This window comes from Hyposmocoma kahamanoa, unplaced genomic scaffold (assembly GCF_003589595.1).
Source record: "Hyposmocoma kahamanoa isolate Upper Pololo Valley unplaced genomic scaffold, ASM358959v1 100021, whole genome shotgun sequence".
In the NCBI taxonomy this organism is placed as follows: Eukaryota; Metazoa; Arthropoda; class Insecta; order Lepidoptera; family Cosmopterigidae; genus Hyposmocoma; species Hyposmocoma kahamanoa.
In genome coordinates, this window is record NW_020653200.1 from 8,943,099 (window position 1) to 8,960,395 (window position 17,297).

Below are 17,297 nucleotides of genomic sequence, written 5' to 3' on the forward strand. Positions count from 1 at the left end.
ATAATGTTTTCTTATTCATAAGAAAAAATTACAATCAGCAATTGATCTGACTGCGGAGCGAAAAAGAAAAATCTGCTGATTTCTGAATCAGAGTTGTTTCTTTAGTCAATTGAAACTTGTACACACACTCCATAAATATAAATACAAGTGGATTGTGCACGTATAACCAAACGCATCAAATACAATGTAACCGAGTGTTAGATTAGTTCTGCAACAGTGTAAATAGTTATATAAAGTTTATTTACCTTAATATAATATGAAAATTAATCACCTTGTTTGGCCGTCACTGGCTTGATGGCAATAGATAAAAGGTTATCTCTAGCGCCCTCTAATGTTTATCACGTTTTCTGGAACGTTCCTTCCAGGTGGCTAGAATGAACGCGTTAAACATTACATCTAAAGGTGATCACTGCGTGAAAATTTCCACATAAACTAGTATCCTCTTAGGTATCCTCTTAGGTGTCCTACTCTGGACATCTGTGTCAAGTATGTAGCAATAATCCAGTTAATGTAAAACGGGTAGTCCAGCTGCTAAAGATTGTCACGCCAAACCATTTTAAAAAGAAATTTATACTATAAAACAGTGACACATGCATTCCTTCCGCAATTATTACATAAATAGTACAACATTTACGAACTCTTAAAACGTACTCAGTGGTCCTACGCACAAAACTTTTAACTCGTTTTCTGTAAATTTTACAAATGTACGTTAAGCCACGGTGTCACCAGAGGTGCGATATATGACGAAGCTTTCAAATAAAATAAATTTTCTTTCTTTTTTAATCTTTTTTTAATTTGTTTTCAACATCTATTGATAATGTTTCATTGTCTCAAGGCAAAATGAACATAAAGTTTAGGTCAACGAGACTACTTCAAAACTATATCTATAATTTGACGGGAAATTGGCAAATCCTGAAACTATACATTAGTTTCCAGATCTTGTCTACAGAACGTTATCGAGTTTATATACAAAATAGGATCTAACTTCGCTTGTAAGGACCGCGCCGTCCTCTTGATTAAATTTATCCGTCACTGCAACTGTGTGTGACTTCTAAGCGCATTTACAATTTCAGTCCAAGTCGTTGTTGTGCCACAACTGAAAATACCTATAGAAACTATTTTATTCATTTCAAATAACTGTATGACTGGTCAATCATCTGAGTAGATGTTAGCGTAGTACTACCTTTAACGTATTAAGAAATGTATTATTATTATACAAATGACGTGTTACGTAAACTAAACATTTTTTACAGCTGTAATGATGACTTGCAAAAATTTTGTCAAGAATGTTCGCTTTTGCGTTTTAGTGTCTAAACATATAATATACATATAAACGAAGAATATTACGGTGAGTTTTGATATGAAAACGTACAAGCTAAATGGTTTTGTCAAAAAACCACTCTAATGGCAAGACTGCGGTTTCCATTACAAGTTACTATGCGAGTTATATATTTCTTTTCAACAACAATACAAATTATAATTGAAAAGAAACCTTGCAGACAAATCTAAACTTAAAGTAGAAACTACTTGGGTTATCAGCAGAGTTATCTGTCTAGACTCCTTGCTCTAGGTACCTAAAACACGTTTTGTTATTGCGTGTTAGAAATCTAGTTTGTTGGTCGCTGGTGCAATTTACATAACTGATATAATCAAGTATTGGAAGAGCTGAAAGCGGTAGAAATGAACTCCTTTTGAAACAGTGTGCGCACATTCATCAACTGAGTGACAGTGTGCGGATCGATGCCAAGTGTCTGTGTGCTGTGTTGGTGCTAAGTGCGGTCCGGTAACAGGTGCTGTGCGGCTCTCGTTGAGTGTTAATAAATCAGGCTGGAGTTCTCTACGTAGAGTGAGGGCTCGGTCTTACATCGCCCTTTATCAGTAGCCGGCAAACTGCGTACATTGCCGGGCGTCCAGATAAAGGATTTGCAGTTTGTTTATATGCATTGCATGGCGTGAGGTGCGGGCGGGGCGCGTCAGTGCGCGCGCGATGCGTCCGGCGATGCACGCGTGCTTGGCCGCTGATGCGCAGTAGATCATTGTCCACGACAAGATTCGCACTATGGCTGATTGGTCTATGCTCGATCGCGAGTGGCCACCCGACCTATCCATCGATAACTATTCCTACGGTCTAAACTTGTACTATCAAGAGAAGCAGTCGATGTCCGAATACCTGCCGCCGCACGCGCAGCAATACCAGCCGTTGCCGCCTCCGCCGCCGTCGCCCACGGTCACGCTGTTGCTCTCGCCGTCCCAACTGCCTCCCGCTCCTTGCGCTTCTGCCTTCAATGAGTACGCTGTCGTGCCTAAGCCGTACGTACTACTTACTCATTTTGTTGAATTTGTTTTCCTCTCGCCTTCTCTCGTTTGTTATTGCGTTTTCTAATATCTAAACCAATGGGCTCTAAAAGCCTTGATTACACCGTAAATATTTTGATCTGCATAAGACTAATGAGACTATAGTTTGTAATGCCAATTTTAGATATATTATAAATTAAGCTATGCTAGACAATATCTATTACAAAACATGTTTTATGTACGTATTTCATATTTACTATGAAGTTAACGGTGGTAATAGTGTCAACATGGCAGGATGGTAACTCGATACTGGAATGTGAGAGCGAGCAATGAGCCGTCAGCGGCGCAGGCAGGGTAATAGCACCCACGTGTGTGCGAAAGCACGGGCTCCCATTGCCTCCGCCCACCTTGTTATGGACTATCTTTGTAGATGCAATACGTCACGCTGTTATTTTTATAATAATCAATTATAACCATCTTGTCAATTAAGTGCTCATAGTAACCTTTTATAAAAATAGAGTTCATAGTGGAATTCTGCAATAATTTTTTGAACATGCCAACCAATTTTATGTGCCACTACTCTACACGCATCCCCTGTGATAACAGTTTCAGTACTGTTGTGTATATAACAGCTTTCTTTTCCAAGACAGAGGTTGTGTAAGTTATGAGTACAAATCTCGACTAGCTCGGAATTTTTCCCATTTTAGTCCGTTTTGATTTTTATTATTTATGTTCATATCGTTTTGGGTTTATTATATATAAAAGATAAACGACGATTTTCTTGTTTTTATGAACTTTTAATATGATACTATAAACGATTTGCAACGGAGAAGCATTTTTTCACAAATAAAAGTACTTCTAAGTGTGTCGTACTTACTTAAGTTGAAAAACATGACCGAAATCACTATCTTGTCTGCTTGGCAGATGTTTTGTTACAAATAATAAAAAGCTCGAAGGTGCAAAGGGCATAAAAAAATTATCAATATCGACCCACAATTTAATCGTTACTTCAAAACTAGTCGTTCTTGATAATACATAAGCAACACATTTTCACAAATCAAGTTAGTATATTTGTCCAATGCCAATTTTCCGTCTGTATATCGATTTTACGGCTTACAATTCTACATATACATCAAAAGTGGATAAAGCACATTTTTGCCAATTACTGAATCTCAGAATTTTTATTCTTTTTTTTATAGCCGACGGATATTTTGGTCAATATTATAATTTGAATTTGGAAATGAATTTGATAAAAAGAAATCCATTGGTGTTAAAAAAAAATCCTGATTTTCAGTAATTAGCAAAGCGTGCTTGATCCCAGACACTTTTGATGTGTGTATTTAAAAAATTGTGCATTGCTTTCAACTGCAGCACCGAGCAAGACCAAAACACGCGCACGTTTTAAATTTCTCGGACATGAGGCATTGAAAGCAGGGCTATTGCTGATACAGGTTTTACACGTTAGCGGATGTGGATGTTGATGCTAATTTTTGATCTTAATATCAGCAGATTCAAATGCGGATGCTGATTGAATGTACAGTCAAGAGCACGTCAAGCTAGACACTTTGTACTTTGGACCGTTCTTATCGTAAGCTGGATTTAAATCTTAACTGTCAAGCTTGACGTGCTCTTGATCCTGTATCTAAATGAAAAAGCTATTTTATGATTTTGATTTTTTTAATGTACTTGTAACATTTATTAATAAAAAAAAAGTACCCTGAGTGAAACTAAAATGAAACTATTAACTAAACTTCGCTGTAATAACTGTAAGTATAAAAAAGGTCCTCTGAGTAATCCCATAAAACGAACAAAAAGATTCCATTGTAGTAACGACTTCAAGGAATAATCTACATAGGTAAAACTTACTTATTTTTAACTTACTTCAAAAAAAGGATGAAGTTCTCAATTCGACTGTACTTTTTTGTTACGCGATAATTTGTGAACCGAATTTGATGATTCTTTTTTGTTGGAAAGAGGGTACCTCAGGAGTAGTCCCATTTAAGGGTGGCAAACTAGGGGATGAATTTCGCGTTCCGGTTTTGCATACCTTCCGGTAACCGATTTCAGTAAAACATGGCAAACAGATGTAATTCCACGAAATTTTGATCTAAAGTGTGAGGTGAGATTATTAATATTATTAAGATTATTAATAAACGGGACTAGAATTATCTATTTTTAATCTTCGACGCAAAAAGAGGGGAGTTATGAGTTGGAAACCTTTATCTGTGTAGCTCTGTGTCTGTATCTTCCTTTGGCATCGTAGTTCATAAATGATTGGGCTGATCTCAAAGCGGTTTTCTTTCATTTGAAAGCTAGTTTAATCGACAAGGTTGACCGCTTTGTATGATGAACGTCTGTTCAGTTGTTCAAAGACCGTCAGCACCTTTTCCAATTAGTGCAGGCATCTCAGTCATAAAGTGTTTTTTTTTGGACACATGCATAGACAACCAAACTGTTTTTTATAACGCGTACACGCTTATAGTCCGCACTAGGGAAGCTCTGTATCGCGGGTGCCATGGACACATACATACACAACTACAAATTACACCTAACCTCACGAGAGAAATAAATGTAGGCCATACAAATATTTCTACCCGCCCGGGAATCCAACCCGGGACCTCTGCGTAGCAGTCCAGCATAGTAATCGTTCGGCCACGGAAGCAGTTAAATTTATTTTACTTCCACTTGAACTGTGAACTTAAACAACTTGAAATTAGGTGTACTTTTTAAATTCGATGACATTACAATCAAGTGATTTTGATTGATCTGACGTTGCAACCAGGACCTCAAGTCTTAAGATTATGTGACTTAAAAAATACATTAAATTTGAAAACTAATTTGCTAACTTAAGCGAGATAATAATAAAGATATGCATAGTAATTTCCTCGTTCAGTTCAGTTCACTGATCATTAGTGATTGAATAAATGAATGACATCAGTGCAATTCCTCTCTGACACTCTATTCCAACTCAGCTGCCATCTTAGCAGAATAACAAATATTCTCATAATTGTAACATAATTTCAGTGGAGTCGCAATCGAATGAAAATTTGCAGAATTCTGGACAGTGCAGACTACTCAACTCCCTAACTATTTACATTAGAACTATCGTGCTTGGGCTTGTTAAATTAGTTTCGCCAAGTTGCGAACTTACGGATGGTGATTGGTGAATTTATTGAGTTTTCGGTTACATTGTTTTGTGTCGAGGGTTTTTAAATTTACCACTTTAAGACTTATATTTGTGACAAGAAGTAGCCCATGTCCTTCTTCTAGGTCTCATCTATCTCTAATCTCTATACCATAGTTTACCAAAGTGGTCCCTACCCCAGTGAGCGGCGTAGAGTCCTGGGGCGGTAGGGGCTCGGAAGCAATTGTGTGGGTGGGGGCTTGATGCCGTCCAACGTAGCTACCGCATTTGAAAAAAAATTCTGGATTACCTATATAAACTACACTACATATGTATTTTTTCCTTATAATTATTTTTAGTTTGTGATTTTATTTCAAGTGGCGATATGACAATCAAATTTTTGAAATATTTAAAAGAATAAATATTTTGATTACAGTATTTCAATAGTTTTATCACCGGGAACTAAAGGAATAATTTAAAAGTCGATATTAAGTGGATACTTTCACTTGTTATTACTGATGGGAAAAACTTTTTTATTGTTCTATTTTTTTTAAAAAAGCGTGCTTTTTTAGACGCTTTTTAGTTTGAAGCTTCAAAAATCGTTTGAAATACGTTTAAACGCATACACTTTTATGTTAAAAAAGCTTGTAACGTTGCGTTGAAAGCGAAAATCAAAAGTATACCACTAAAGGTTTTAAGTTAAGTAAGTTTATTTACTAATTAATTTATTATTCACATTGAGGAATAAATTTATTCAGGAAACATAAATGGTGAGACTTGAAACTTAGGCACGTTGTAAAAAATGAAATTGCTGAGTATAGTATTTTTTTAAATGCTTTTCCTTTAAACGCCCACCTCCACTTGTTATACAAGCGTGACGTCACAATATTGGAATAAATATTTGATTGCGCCAACAAAGAATGTATTTTTAATGCGATTATACCATTATATGAATTTGATTTAAATGTAATAATTATTCTGAGATTCAATGCTAGAACATGATTATATGAGACAATCAAAAAAGTGGAAGAAAACCCATAGTACCTCTATTATTTCGTAAGTTCAATGTGTAAAATAGCTTCAAAATAATTTATTCATGTATTCATGGGCAATTTGAGTTCAGGGAATATTAAAGAACACAAAAAAACATTGAATAACCGTGCGTACAGAATTCCATACGAATATTTTATTTATTATTTACAATATTGCATCTGTCGCAGTGATGGTAAGAGGCATGACGGTATGACTGTCGGTCCATGGAAGCTAGGGAGACAGCTAGTGTGGGACGCAACCTGTGTGGACACTGTACCACCCTCTCATGTCCTTGCAAGCGTAGGCGGCACAGGCTCTGTGGCCAGATTGACCTAGAACCACAAAAGGCTCAAATACGCCAACCTTGCTCTATGCTACAACTATTTACTTTTTTTATGTATCTACCTGGTACTATATATATTTAGGAACACTGCCATTTAAAAAAAATGTATGTAGAATTAGTAACAAATTATCATTTTGCAATGTCATTTTGTTATTAAAACTTACATTTTAAAATATTATAGAAAAAATTACATGGAACGCTTAAAGTAACGTCGAAAACTTTTTTTTTAATATACGAGTACGCACAAAAGTAAAACAAAAATAATAGTAGTAAACGTAAAATCCTGTAAATTTATGTATTTCATGGTGTTTATGACTGTGGTGTGTGTGATTTGTGAACAAATTACCTAATAAAAAATCATTCATCCCCTAGTTTGCCATCTTTAGATGTGGAATATGTTCTTCAAATTTAAATGGGACTAGTACTGAGGTACCCTCTTTCCAACAAAAAAAGAATCGTCAATATCGGTTCACAAATTGTGAGCCGTATGCCGTTAATTGTGAGTTATCGCATAACATACGCGACATGTAAAAAAAGTACAGTCGAATTGAGAACCTCCTCTTTTTTTGAAGTCGGTTAAAAAATATAACAAAGCCGGATTTATGGTAGTAATTTATTAATTTGGGATAACAACAGCAAATATTGATAGATTACAAAAAATTGATTACATATTACAAAGCCAGTAACAGTTATCCTCGCTTTATAAGTACATTAAAAATAAAAACAGAGCACGGGCTGTCTATAAGCATGATAAATAATAATACAGATTATATACATACATATAATTGTGAAAGAAATAAGTAAACTAAATACGTACACTTATATACAAACAATACTTACTATACACAATAAAACTTAATATTAATATTTATTATACACTATACCAACATATGAATACAACTTAACATTAAATCATAAATCATAAATACTTCTAACATATGTCTAACATTATAAAAATATCACACTATACCTATAAAAGAAATGAGTAAATAAATGAGCAAAATAAAATAAATTAAATGTACCTACGCATCGCGTTTGTAAATGTATTCTTTAATGTTTGACTGAAAAGAATGGTTTTTATCTACAAAGGGATCAACGTCATAGAATTATTTGTTGTAACCACTAACTAATCTTGTGAGCACAGAGTTGCTGCCGTAGTTTGTGCAGTGAAATGGTACATGAAAAAGAGAATTATGTCTGGTACGACGGGCAGGCACTCGTAAACTTATTTGCTGTAACAAATCTGGGCAATCCAAACGACCACTGAGTATATCAAACAAAAGACCCATATCCAACAACTCACGACGCTTCTGGAGACTTAACAAATTGTATGTGCGACAGACATAAACGTAAGGTGAATGATGATCGGTTAATCTACATTTATAAGTCAAATGCTTTGGGAACCTCTTTTGGATTCGTTCAATTTGATTAATATAAACACTATAAAGTGGCGACCATGTAGGACTACCATAGTCCAATTTTTTTTGCACAATTAAACGATTGACAAGTACATAGAACAAAGCCCAAGTCCCTATATACCCTGTTAGTGATACTGTTAAAATGATGAGACATAAGCATTTTGAAATCAAAATAAACACCCAGGTCCCGCACAATGTGGGTCCTCTCAATAGCGATACCACTGAAATGGTACGGATATACAATTGGATTTATTTTACGAGTAAAACTTATACATTGACATTTACTGCCGTTGACTGTGATTCTGTTACTACTATAATAATTGTACAAATTGTTTAAATCTTGTTGTAATAGCTCACAGTCAGCTGTGGATCGGACTTGCATGTAAATCTTTTTGTCGTCGGCATAGAGTAAGTTCTTAGCGTTAGTTATGTGATTATTAATATCATAACTATAGGCTTGTAAAACAGAGGTCCAAGGTGTGAGCCCTAAGAGACGCCGGACGGAATTGTAAAATAATTGGACCTAAATCCGCCCAAGACCACAGCCTGAGAACGATTGGTATAATATATATATAATAAAATGCATTTAAAAGAATTCCGCGCGCTCCGAGCTATTGAGAGGGAGAGTAGAAAAGAAACAAAAAAGACGTCGAGAGGACTGATGCACTGCTGCACGTTATACTCCTACTTACGAGCAAATGTAATGAAGAGTTTATTTTTTCTTTTCTTTAAGAAAGTCACGGAGTCATTGCCATAAATCAACTATAGGTAGTCGCATCGACGCAATCGCGCATTTGCATCGATGCAACCACCTATAAATCGCTAGTGTCGCGAAGCAATCCCGCGTTAGAATCGCAGCTGATAGTCGCCGTGTGTAACCGCTCTAAAAAGTGTGTTGTACACCCTTTATATTAAATACATTTATATAGTATTTACTATTTATATAGTACTTCAAATGAGTATAAATCATAGGCGAGATTAATTTACATACTAAAACACAGACTTTAAAACACTTTTTGAAATTCCGTTGACTTAGACTACAATCTGTATTGTAACAAAGTATATTTACTTATGCTGTATAACGAAGTCAAGGGTTCATCAGCTCGCCTGTTGTTTGTACCTCGTTGTTAGATTATTTTACAGTGTCAAGGTCATTATGGAAATCCCTAAACCGTCTCAGGTCACAAGTTGGTCGATGTAGAGACAACATGGTGAGACAGGGCTACATTAACCCATTAACAAAATCGTTGTGCTTGTGGATCTTCCACACAAACTATGTCTCACTTGCTCTCATGCCCACTGTGTCCGACTATGTTGGTTTTTAATACTGTCGTAACTCAAAATTGTCGAATCGATAATTTAAAAAAAAATTAATGAAACCAGTTTATACATATATTCTCGTTTATATACAATATAAGTACTATGTATAAATAAAAATAATCACATTATTGTCAAGAAGATCAATTCAGTATTATTTTTTTAATTTTTTAATCGTTATAATTGTTAATACAAAGACACTTTCGATCCAGCTGGATTCCAACTAAAGTCTTCCAGCAAACCGTGCCAGACGCTGTGCCAACCAAGCTACCGAAAGAACCAGCGGACCTTACGAATTTTTTCTATGTGCTTGTTGCTTGTTTTTGGTTTTTAACGACTTTTTGTCCCTGGTTCGTTCCGTGTCTTAGTTGGCATAGCGTCTGACACGTGTTGCTGGAAGACAGTCCAGCCGGAACGAAGGATTTTTTGATTTTGATCATTATTTTCCTGAAGTCGTCAAATGTTTCGAAATCTTTTGTGAAGCAAGTGCGTTTTTTATCCTAAGCTCTACATTTAAGGAGCTACAAACTTGATCGTGTAGGTATTATGTGGCCACAGATAATCTCCCCGGGTAACTATCACTACCCTTCTTGTTTCTACTACTCAGCTGTATTCCTGTTTCGGATTGACGAGTAGGGACAATCAGGGCAATCACCGACACAGTAAACCAAAAATATTACGTTCCATGATCGACAACGCAAACTTCTTTCAATATGCACTTTTCAACGGGCGGATCATTTGATTATCAGCCGGTTTGAAATTCTGATTTAACATAATGCATGTTTCCAAATAAACAACGGCAAAACTTTAGAAGTCTTTTATCGGGTCTATTTTTTTTACAAACATCGCAATAATTGTTTCCATTTGGAAACAAGACCACAGTTTTATCATAGTGTAGTTCCCCAACATATTTTGAGCGACGTTTGACATCAAACGAATGAAATCATAGAAAGGTTGCCTCAATGGATTGTGTATCTGCCTCCGTGACCGAAAGGTTACCATGCCGGATTGCCACGCAGAGGTCCTAGGTTCGATTCCTGGGCCGGGAGAAATATTTGTATGGCCTACATTTTTTTCCTCTCTTGAGTTTAGGTGTAATTTGTGGTTGTCTATGTGTGTGTCCATGGTACCCGCGACACAGGGTTTCCCTAATGCGGGACTATGTTGAGTGTGTGCGTTATTATTATTATCTCCGATTATATACACATATGTACGAGTTTATATATTTTTGTGTTTTTAAACGCGTCCAATCCGTTCTCCTTCCCGGTTTTCTTGTAATCTATAAAATAAAACTGGACATTCGCAAGTATAGTTTGATATCCTACTACTGTTTGATTAAACGAATACAAACCGAGTCGACATTTTTAAATTCTGGAATTAATGCAAGTCCAATATTTCGATGATCCGCCAACAATTGTTTATCTGGAACAATACATTTGTGGGTCACGAGATAGGAAAGAATAGTCCACCTTCGATACTTGGAATTCTGTTCTGTCACATGTGAAGGAATAGAAATATTTCTTGACTATCTTAGAGAACCCTAAAAAGGAGACGGTGAGGCTTGAGTCCATAAGTATGGGTTTTTTCGAACAAACTGCTTTTGGTATCGACTTCAAATTTGACGTAATTGTATAAATACCTCGATTGCCTCATCTTATACATTCATGGCATATAATGTGAATGTATGTTTTTTAACATTCTAATGCACTTGTTTTGAAGAATAAAAGGTAATTTGCATTCGTGCTGTTAACCCTGTGGTTTCCCAGATATGTTTCCTGTATGTGACTACCAATTTACACTTACGTCGAGATCAATCAAATGAAAGGCCTTGTTTTGATTGACAGAATACTGAATATTAATGGAACGTTTTGAGGTATAGTTCAGTATTTGGAAAATTTTGTACAGCATGGTATGTTGCAACAAAGCCAATATTTCATAAAATTATTGTACATCGACCCTGGAAGCAATCTTGTCGTGATTCGAAAAATTGAAGCTTTAAAACTCATTGCTCACACACAGCATTGTCCATATGTTTTGTAAAAAAAATATCGTCGTATCATCAGAAATCCTATACCAAAAAACACGGTTTTTTTTCTAATTCCAAATTAAAGAAAAGCCATTTTCTCAATTTTTCTTGATACCAGCATTCCAGCGTCGACATCATTAATATATAGTGTTACTGTATTACTATTTACAAAATATACTATTTACAAAGATCTTATATTCTGAAGAAGACTTTATTGATAATAAGTCGCAAAAAGGTTAAGAAATTCCTATTGCAAATAATAGGCCAGTATAATTATAAATTGAGGCTGTTATCGCTAACTAGCTGTTTATGATGAATAAACGACCGTACTTTATCAACTGTGCAGTTATTATGGGAATTACAAAACAATCCAACGTTGTTTTCATTAATAAACTACACTTTTCTTTCGCTTTGTCCATAAGTTAGAATCGCAGCATTCTGTAGTCTAAAAATAGTTGATTATTTACATTTTTATTGAATTGATATTCAATTATTTCTTAAGTGAAATTACCATAATTACTCCACTAGTTTGTTATAATTATTAATACAAAGATCGAACACTCAGAAAAAATTCCTTCGATCCGGCCGGATTCGAACAGACGTCATCTAGCATACCGTGTCAGACGCTATACCAACTAAGCCACGGAACGAACCAGCGGACCTCACGAATTTTTCTATGTGCTTGTTGTCGTGTCTTTGTATTCGGTTTTTCAACGGTTTTTCAACTTTTTAGTCCTAGCGCCATCTGACTCGAATTGCGTTGCTTTGGTAATCAGGATCACATTTTCATTATAACAAAATATGAAATATATGCACCAACAAACCCTCACAAGATTATGACGTATCCTCAATAGAGGCATAGAATCTTGATAATACAATAAACAGCTTTACTTTATTGATTGGTAGATTCTAAAAATAATATTATAAAATGTTCGTTCCACAATTTGAAAGACTTATTATCTCTTATAGGTACAATATGTTACGGAGAAACAGGTTTTATTTTCGAATATTACGACCATTGAATTAACTACTAACTTTCGTAGAACACAATGTTTTACCTCTGTACGCATGTACGGAATAATTTATTATCCTACCAATTAGAAGGCAAATGTTGTTTCATATAAATGTATAAATCAATTCAGTAAATGACTTTGCCATTTAGTAAGTAACAAGGTAAAAATGTTAACAATGATGAATTAATGTCCATTCTCTTCATTTTTTGAAACGCCCTTATCTTTAGAATGTGATATTTTTATGCAGTGTACAATCTTGCCTTTTTTAAAGCAATTGCAGTACTTAATTGTATCAATTAAGCGTAAGAAGGTATTCTGTGCTAATAAGTAATTAAGTAAGTATTTTATAGGGAAATCGTTCTTATTAGACAAGCTATCTCACAATAATTTACAACGAAACAATAAACTGCAAATAACTAAACAAAATTGGTCTTATAATGTTTACCTGTCTTCTATATATTATTAATTTTTTATTGGATTTCACAACATTTAACCACAGCGATATTGATAGTTTTTTGAGAAATAACTCCACTAATTTGCTATAACAATTAATACAAAGATCGAACACAAAGAATAATTCTTTCAACAAGTCAGGAGTCGAACCTGCGAATACCGTTCCCTCGCTCTTTCAGATGAGCTACAAGTCGAGTTTGCAGGTATATTTTCTTGGTTTTTTTTTTTAGTATTACCTATATCGCTCTCATTACTCGAATGTCTGTAATAAAATAGATAAATATTATTTATAATTAAGCCACAACCATTAAATTAAATAAAACACAAATGTTTGAACTTTTTTAACTTAGTTATAAAAATTGTACTTCTTAAAGGTGTCTTATACTTAGTAGATTTTTAACCAAGTTCAAACAAGGAGGGGTTCTCAATTCGACTGTATTTTTTTGTAATTTACGCAGTTACCTACTCCGACATTTAAAAATATTCCACCTCTAAGGGAGGTAAACTAGGGGATGAATACTTTTCATATTTATTCTTCTCTTCAACTTTGACTATACAGGGTTATTTGTAAAATACTAACAATCTCGCGGTACTACTAATATCATGAAGAACAACTTTTGTTCCATGACTATTAAATAATTTGCCAGAATTTACTTTCATACAAAAAAAAATATTAATTTTTTTTAACGGTTTTTTTTTTGTTTTTACTTCTACATGGCATGATCGTAACTTAATTAGAACTTGTATAACTCTATTCATATTATTAAAATTGTTTTAGTATTATAAAATTTCTAAAACGCAATAAAATTTAACATTTTCATGCCAATTTTGGTCTAAGTATGAAAACTGTTACTACCTTAAGCAACACTTTTTGTAAACCATATTTTAAATAAATAAACACCATTCATTCACCTATTTATTCGTTCATTCTTCTAATATTCTACTAATACGAAAATACGGAAAAATAGTTGAATAGTACAGAATAGAAGACAAGTCACACTGTAGTTGTATTTTAAACCAACTTCAAAAAAATGGAGGAAGTTTTCAATTAAACTTAATTTTTTTGGATGTATGTTACGCAGTAACTCCGTTTGTGAACCGATATTAATGAATATTTTTTTTGTTAAATTTACCAATTCTGGTCCCAATTAAATTCGACTAAAATATTCCACCTCTAAGGGTGACAAACTAAGGGCTGAATCCGGTTTCGCGCACTTTCCGGTAACCGATTTCAATCAAACTTGGCAAATAGACGGAATTCCATTAAGTTTTGAGGTCCGTTTTTTTAGTACTCTGTACTGATGCTATTATATTTGAACCAATATATAATAAGTAATTCAGTGCCTAGTAGTAGTTATCTGGTGATAAACTAAAGTAGTGAAACGGTGCATGTGACTTGGCGGGTGGTAGCGCTAGTATCGCTATATTTAATCTTGGCATCAATACGGAGTCACGCCGACTACATAAACTATGCACTTTCGCTTTTGGGACAGTTTTTTTTTGCAGTCCCTCTTCCTTTTCTATTCCCGTGATTAAGTATGTGACATATATACATACTTTGGACTTTTTCGAGGGTCTATAGACACCGCGAATACACTGAAATATTTACAAAGCTTATTGTACATTAACCAAACGGTCGAGTTGCGTCTGATGATTCTTTTCAATCGACATTCAAATATTGTTGTTTTTCTCGCTAATGTACCATGCGTGCACGTTGTTTACGACGTTGGTGTTCAGTCTGCGGACTGTGATTAGGTTATGAACTTGTCAAACAAGTCTTATTGCCTATTCAACACGTTGCGTGAACAATCGAACGTTGTATTTTACAGCGATGACGTAATGACTTGTTTAACAATTAATCACGGCTGTTGTATCAGACTTGCCTATTCCTTTCTGAAATCAGTACTTTTTTATGTTTATTGCATACTTATAAACTGTTTGATGTATATGAGGTACATGCGAATGATTACCATGACACAAAAATATTCGTATGTTTGGCCATTTTTCTTAACTATTTTCGATCATTTACCGGTTGATTTGTGAATTAAGGACAATGTGAATAAAGCTGGCACTGGTGAGGCGTCCATATACTTGGATTCCCACCGGCTTGCCTAAAATTTTCCACGTATATCAAAACACTGTACGAGATAGCGCGTATACTCACTACTTAAAAACTTTGCTCAAAATATTCATTAATTAATGTGTAGTAAGTAGCCTGGGGTCTTACCATGAACTCTTATTGGGATTCAGTTTATGTCCTCAATCAATCGTTGTGAGACAGCGCTACATGAAGTGTATTTCACCATCCCGCTTTTTTGTCGTTACGAACCTATACTGAACTGTAATAAGAGTTTATGGTAAAGCCCCTGTCCTTGATAATAGAGAGCTTCGCGATGGATCTTATTAACCAATCAGTATCCGAGTTAAGCTGGTATTTTTCGGCTTTCATTTCATTCAGAAAACCTACGCACATTATCAAAATTCACGCACACATTCGCAAGTCTGCTTTCATACATTGATAGAAATGGCTCGCCGGTAACCCGCTAATGAAAGAGTTTTTTTTTTTTAATTTATTTAATACATTTTACAATGGTTTATTACATGGACGAATATTCACTTAAATTTATACCTTATAACTTACCGCGTGAAGGTTGATTTTTAAAGACCCGCCAATTAGAAAACTTGCCGCCAATATGTTTCTTAGGAAATGATTGTTGCCAAGTGTAAAACTTTTTTTAATATTATACAAATATTATAATAACATAATAATTAAAAAAGGTCTATTCGTATTTTATAAATATTAAGCGATAAATAGCGTTCCAAACATGTTTGTTTAGGTGTTTTATTTTACTAGGCCTAGCCTACGTAAAGGAAAGAGAAGATCGTGTTAATTAGCAGTTTCAATTAAAAAGTAAAGTGGCAACAATTGCATTCACTTGTCGCGATTCTCGCGATATGAAAGTTTGTTTACAAGTAATTAATTGTTAAAATAATGTAATAAAGTAATAAATTTTATATTTAGCGTTATGGAACCAGAGAAATTAACTTTACTGGTGTCTTGTCTGTTAATAAGTGTTGTTTTAAGTTTCACCAAGGCGTCTTTTTTAGATTTTTTAACAGGTACATTTCTTTGTTTTTTTCTGTACTATTTATTTGCAAAATGGTTACTTTAGTCCAATTCAACTATTATACTATGCACGCCTTTTACGAAAAAAAACTTTTGTTAAGGTAAGCGATTTTTTTTAATCGGGTTTACTAACGAAAATTTTTCACACCTCGCCACTGATAGCTGGTATTCTTTGATATGATGATAATGTTACAAATTCGCAGTTTCAGTGGTATTACTTCTATATCATTTGGAATAGATGGCGCCTGGCTTTCTAAAAAGTCCAAAACAAACACTGCCACCACTGCAGTTGTATTGAGACATTGTTGCGGATGATCTAGAGAGGCATATACATATACACTCTTTGTTTTGTCTTGGCTTTTACATAGTACCGACTGGATTTTGGCTATTAATTTGGCGTGCGCTCAACGTCGTACAGCAGATTTCGGTATATATAGCTACCCAAAACTAAAACCCAACCAGTTAGCTTCTTGCCAATCTCTATCGGTCCCCTATAGTTGTTCGCTTGCATGACAAAGGTAAAACCTTGTAGTTCTTAAACGTGACTACTAAAAGTTGCATAACGAAGAGTGTATACTTACACGTTACAGGTTGCAAACCGAAGAGTGTATACTTACACGTTACTCGGTCTACCGTAATCTGTATTTACTGGACCGTCTGGTGTTAACCTATGCAAGGACAGTACGCAAATATCTAGTACCACCCTGAAAAATCGTCACCTCATCACATGCATCACCTCATACAAGCATGTCGGTGTCTACCGTACTGTTTTTAATATGTGCGTGTAAATCATAGTTTCCCAAAGTGGTCCCTACCGCCGAAAAGCCGTTGGCAGAGGCCTCGGAAGCAACTGGGGGCGTTGATGCTGTCCACAGGGTGCCACCGCATTTGAGAAAAAACCTGAATTATCTTTACAAACTATACTACAGTTTTCTTCCTTGTGATTTTTTGTGTTAATATAAAAAAATCGTGTTTTCAATTATTTTTTTGTGTTGGTAGGCGTTGAAATTTTTTATCTTGTGTATAAGTAAGTAAGTGGGCGGTGATTTTACGGTAAACGTTATTACTGTCCATTATCATCATCATCATCATCAACCTATTTTTAGGGGTTAAAGTATGAAATTGCCGTTTTATTGCAATAGGTTCTTT

The 17,297-nt window shown here is 34.8% G+C and overlaps 1 protein-coding gene across 2 annotated transcripts in view; it reads left to right on the plus strand.

Moving 5' to 3' along the window:
- Positions 1-1,872: 1,872 nt before the first annotated feature.
- The window catches only part of LOC113233373 (circadian locomoter output cycles protein kaput-like), an 82,127-nt gene continuing 66,702 nt past the window's right edge, over positions 1,873-17,297 (plus strand). For both annotated transcript variants that reach the window (XR_003310694.1, XM_026468526.1), the window contains exon 1: positions 1,873-2,310. Coding sequence is in view for 1 of the 2 variants with exons in the window: in XM_026468526.1 (XP_026324311.1) it covers positions 2,060-2,310 (251 nt within the window). In the remaining variant the exon portion in view is untranslated. The remainder of the gene's footprint in view (positions 2,311-17,297) is intronic.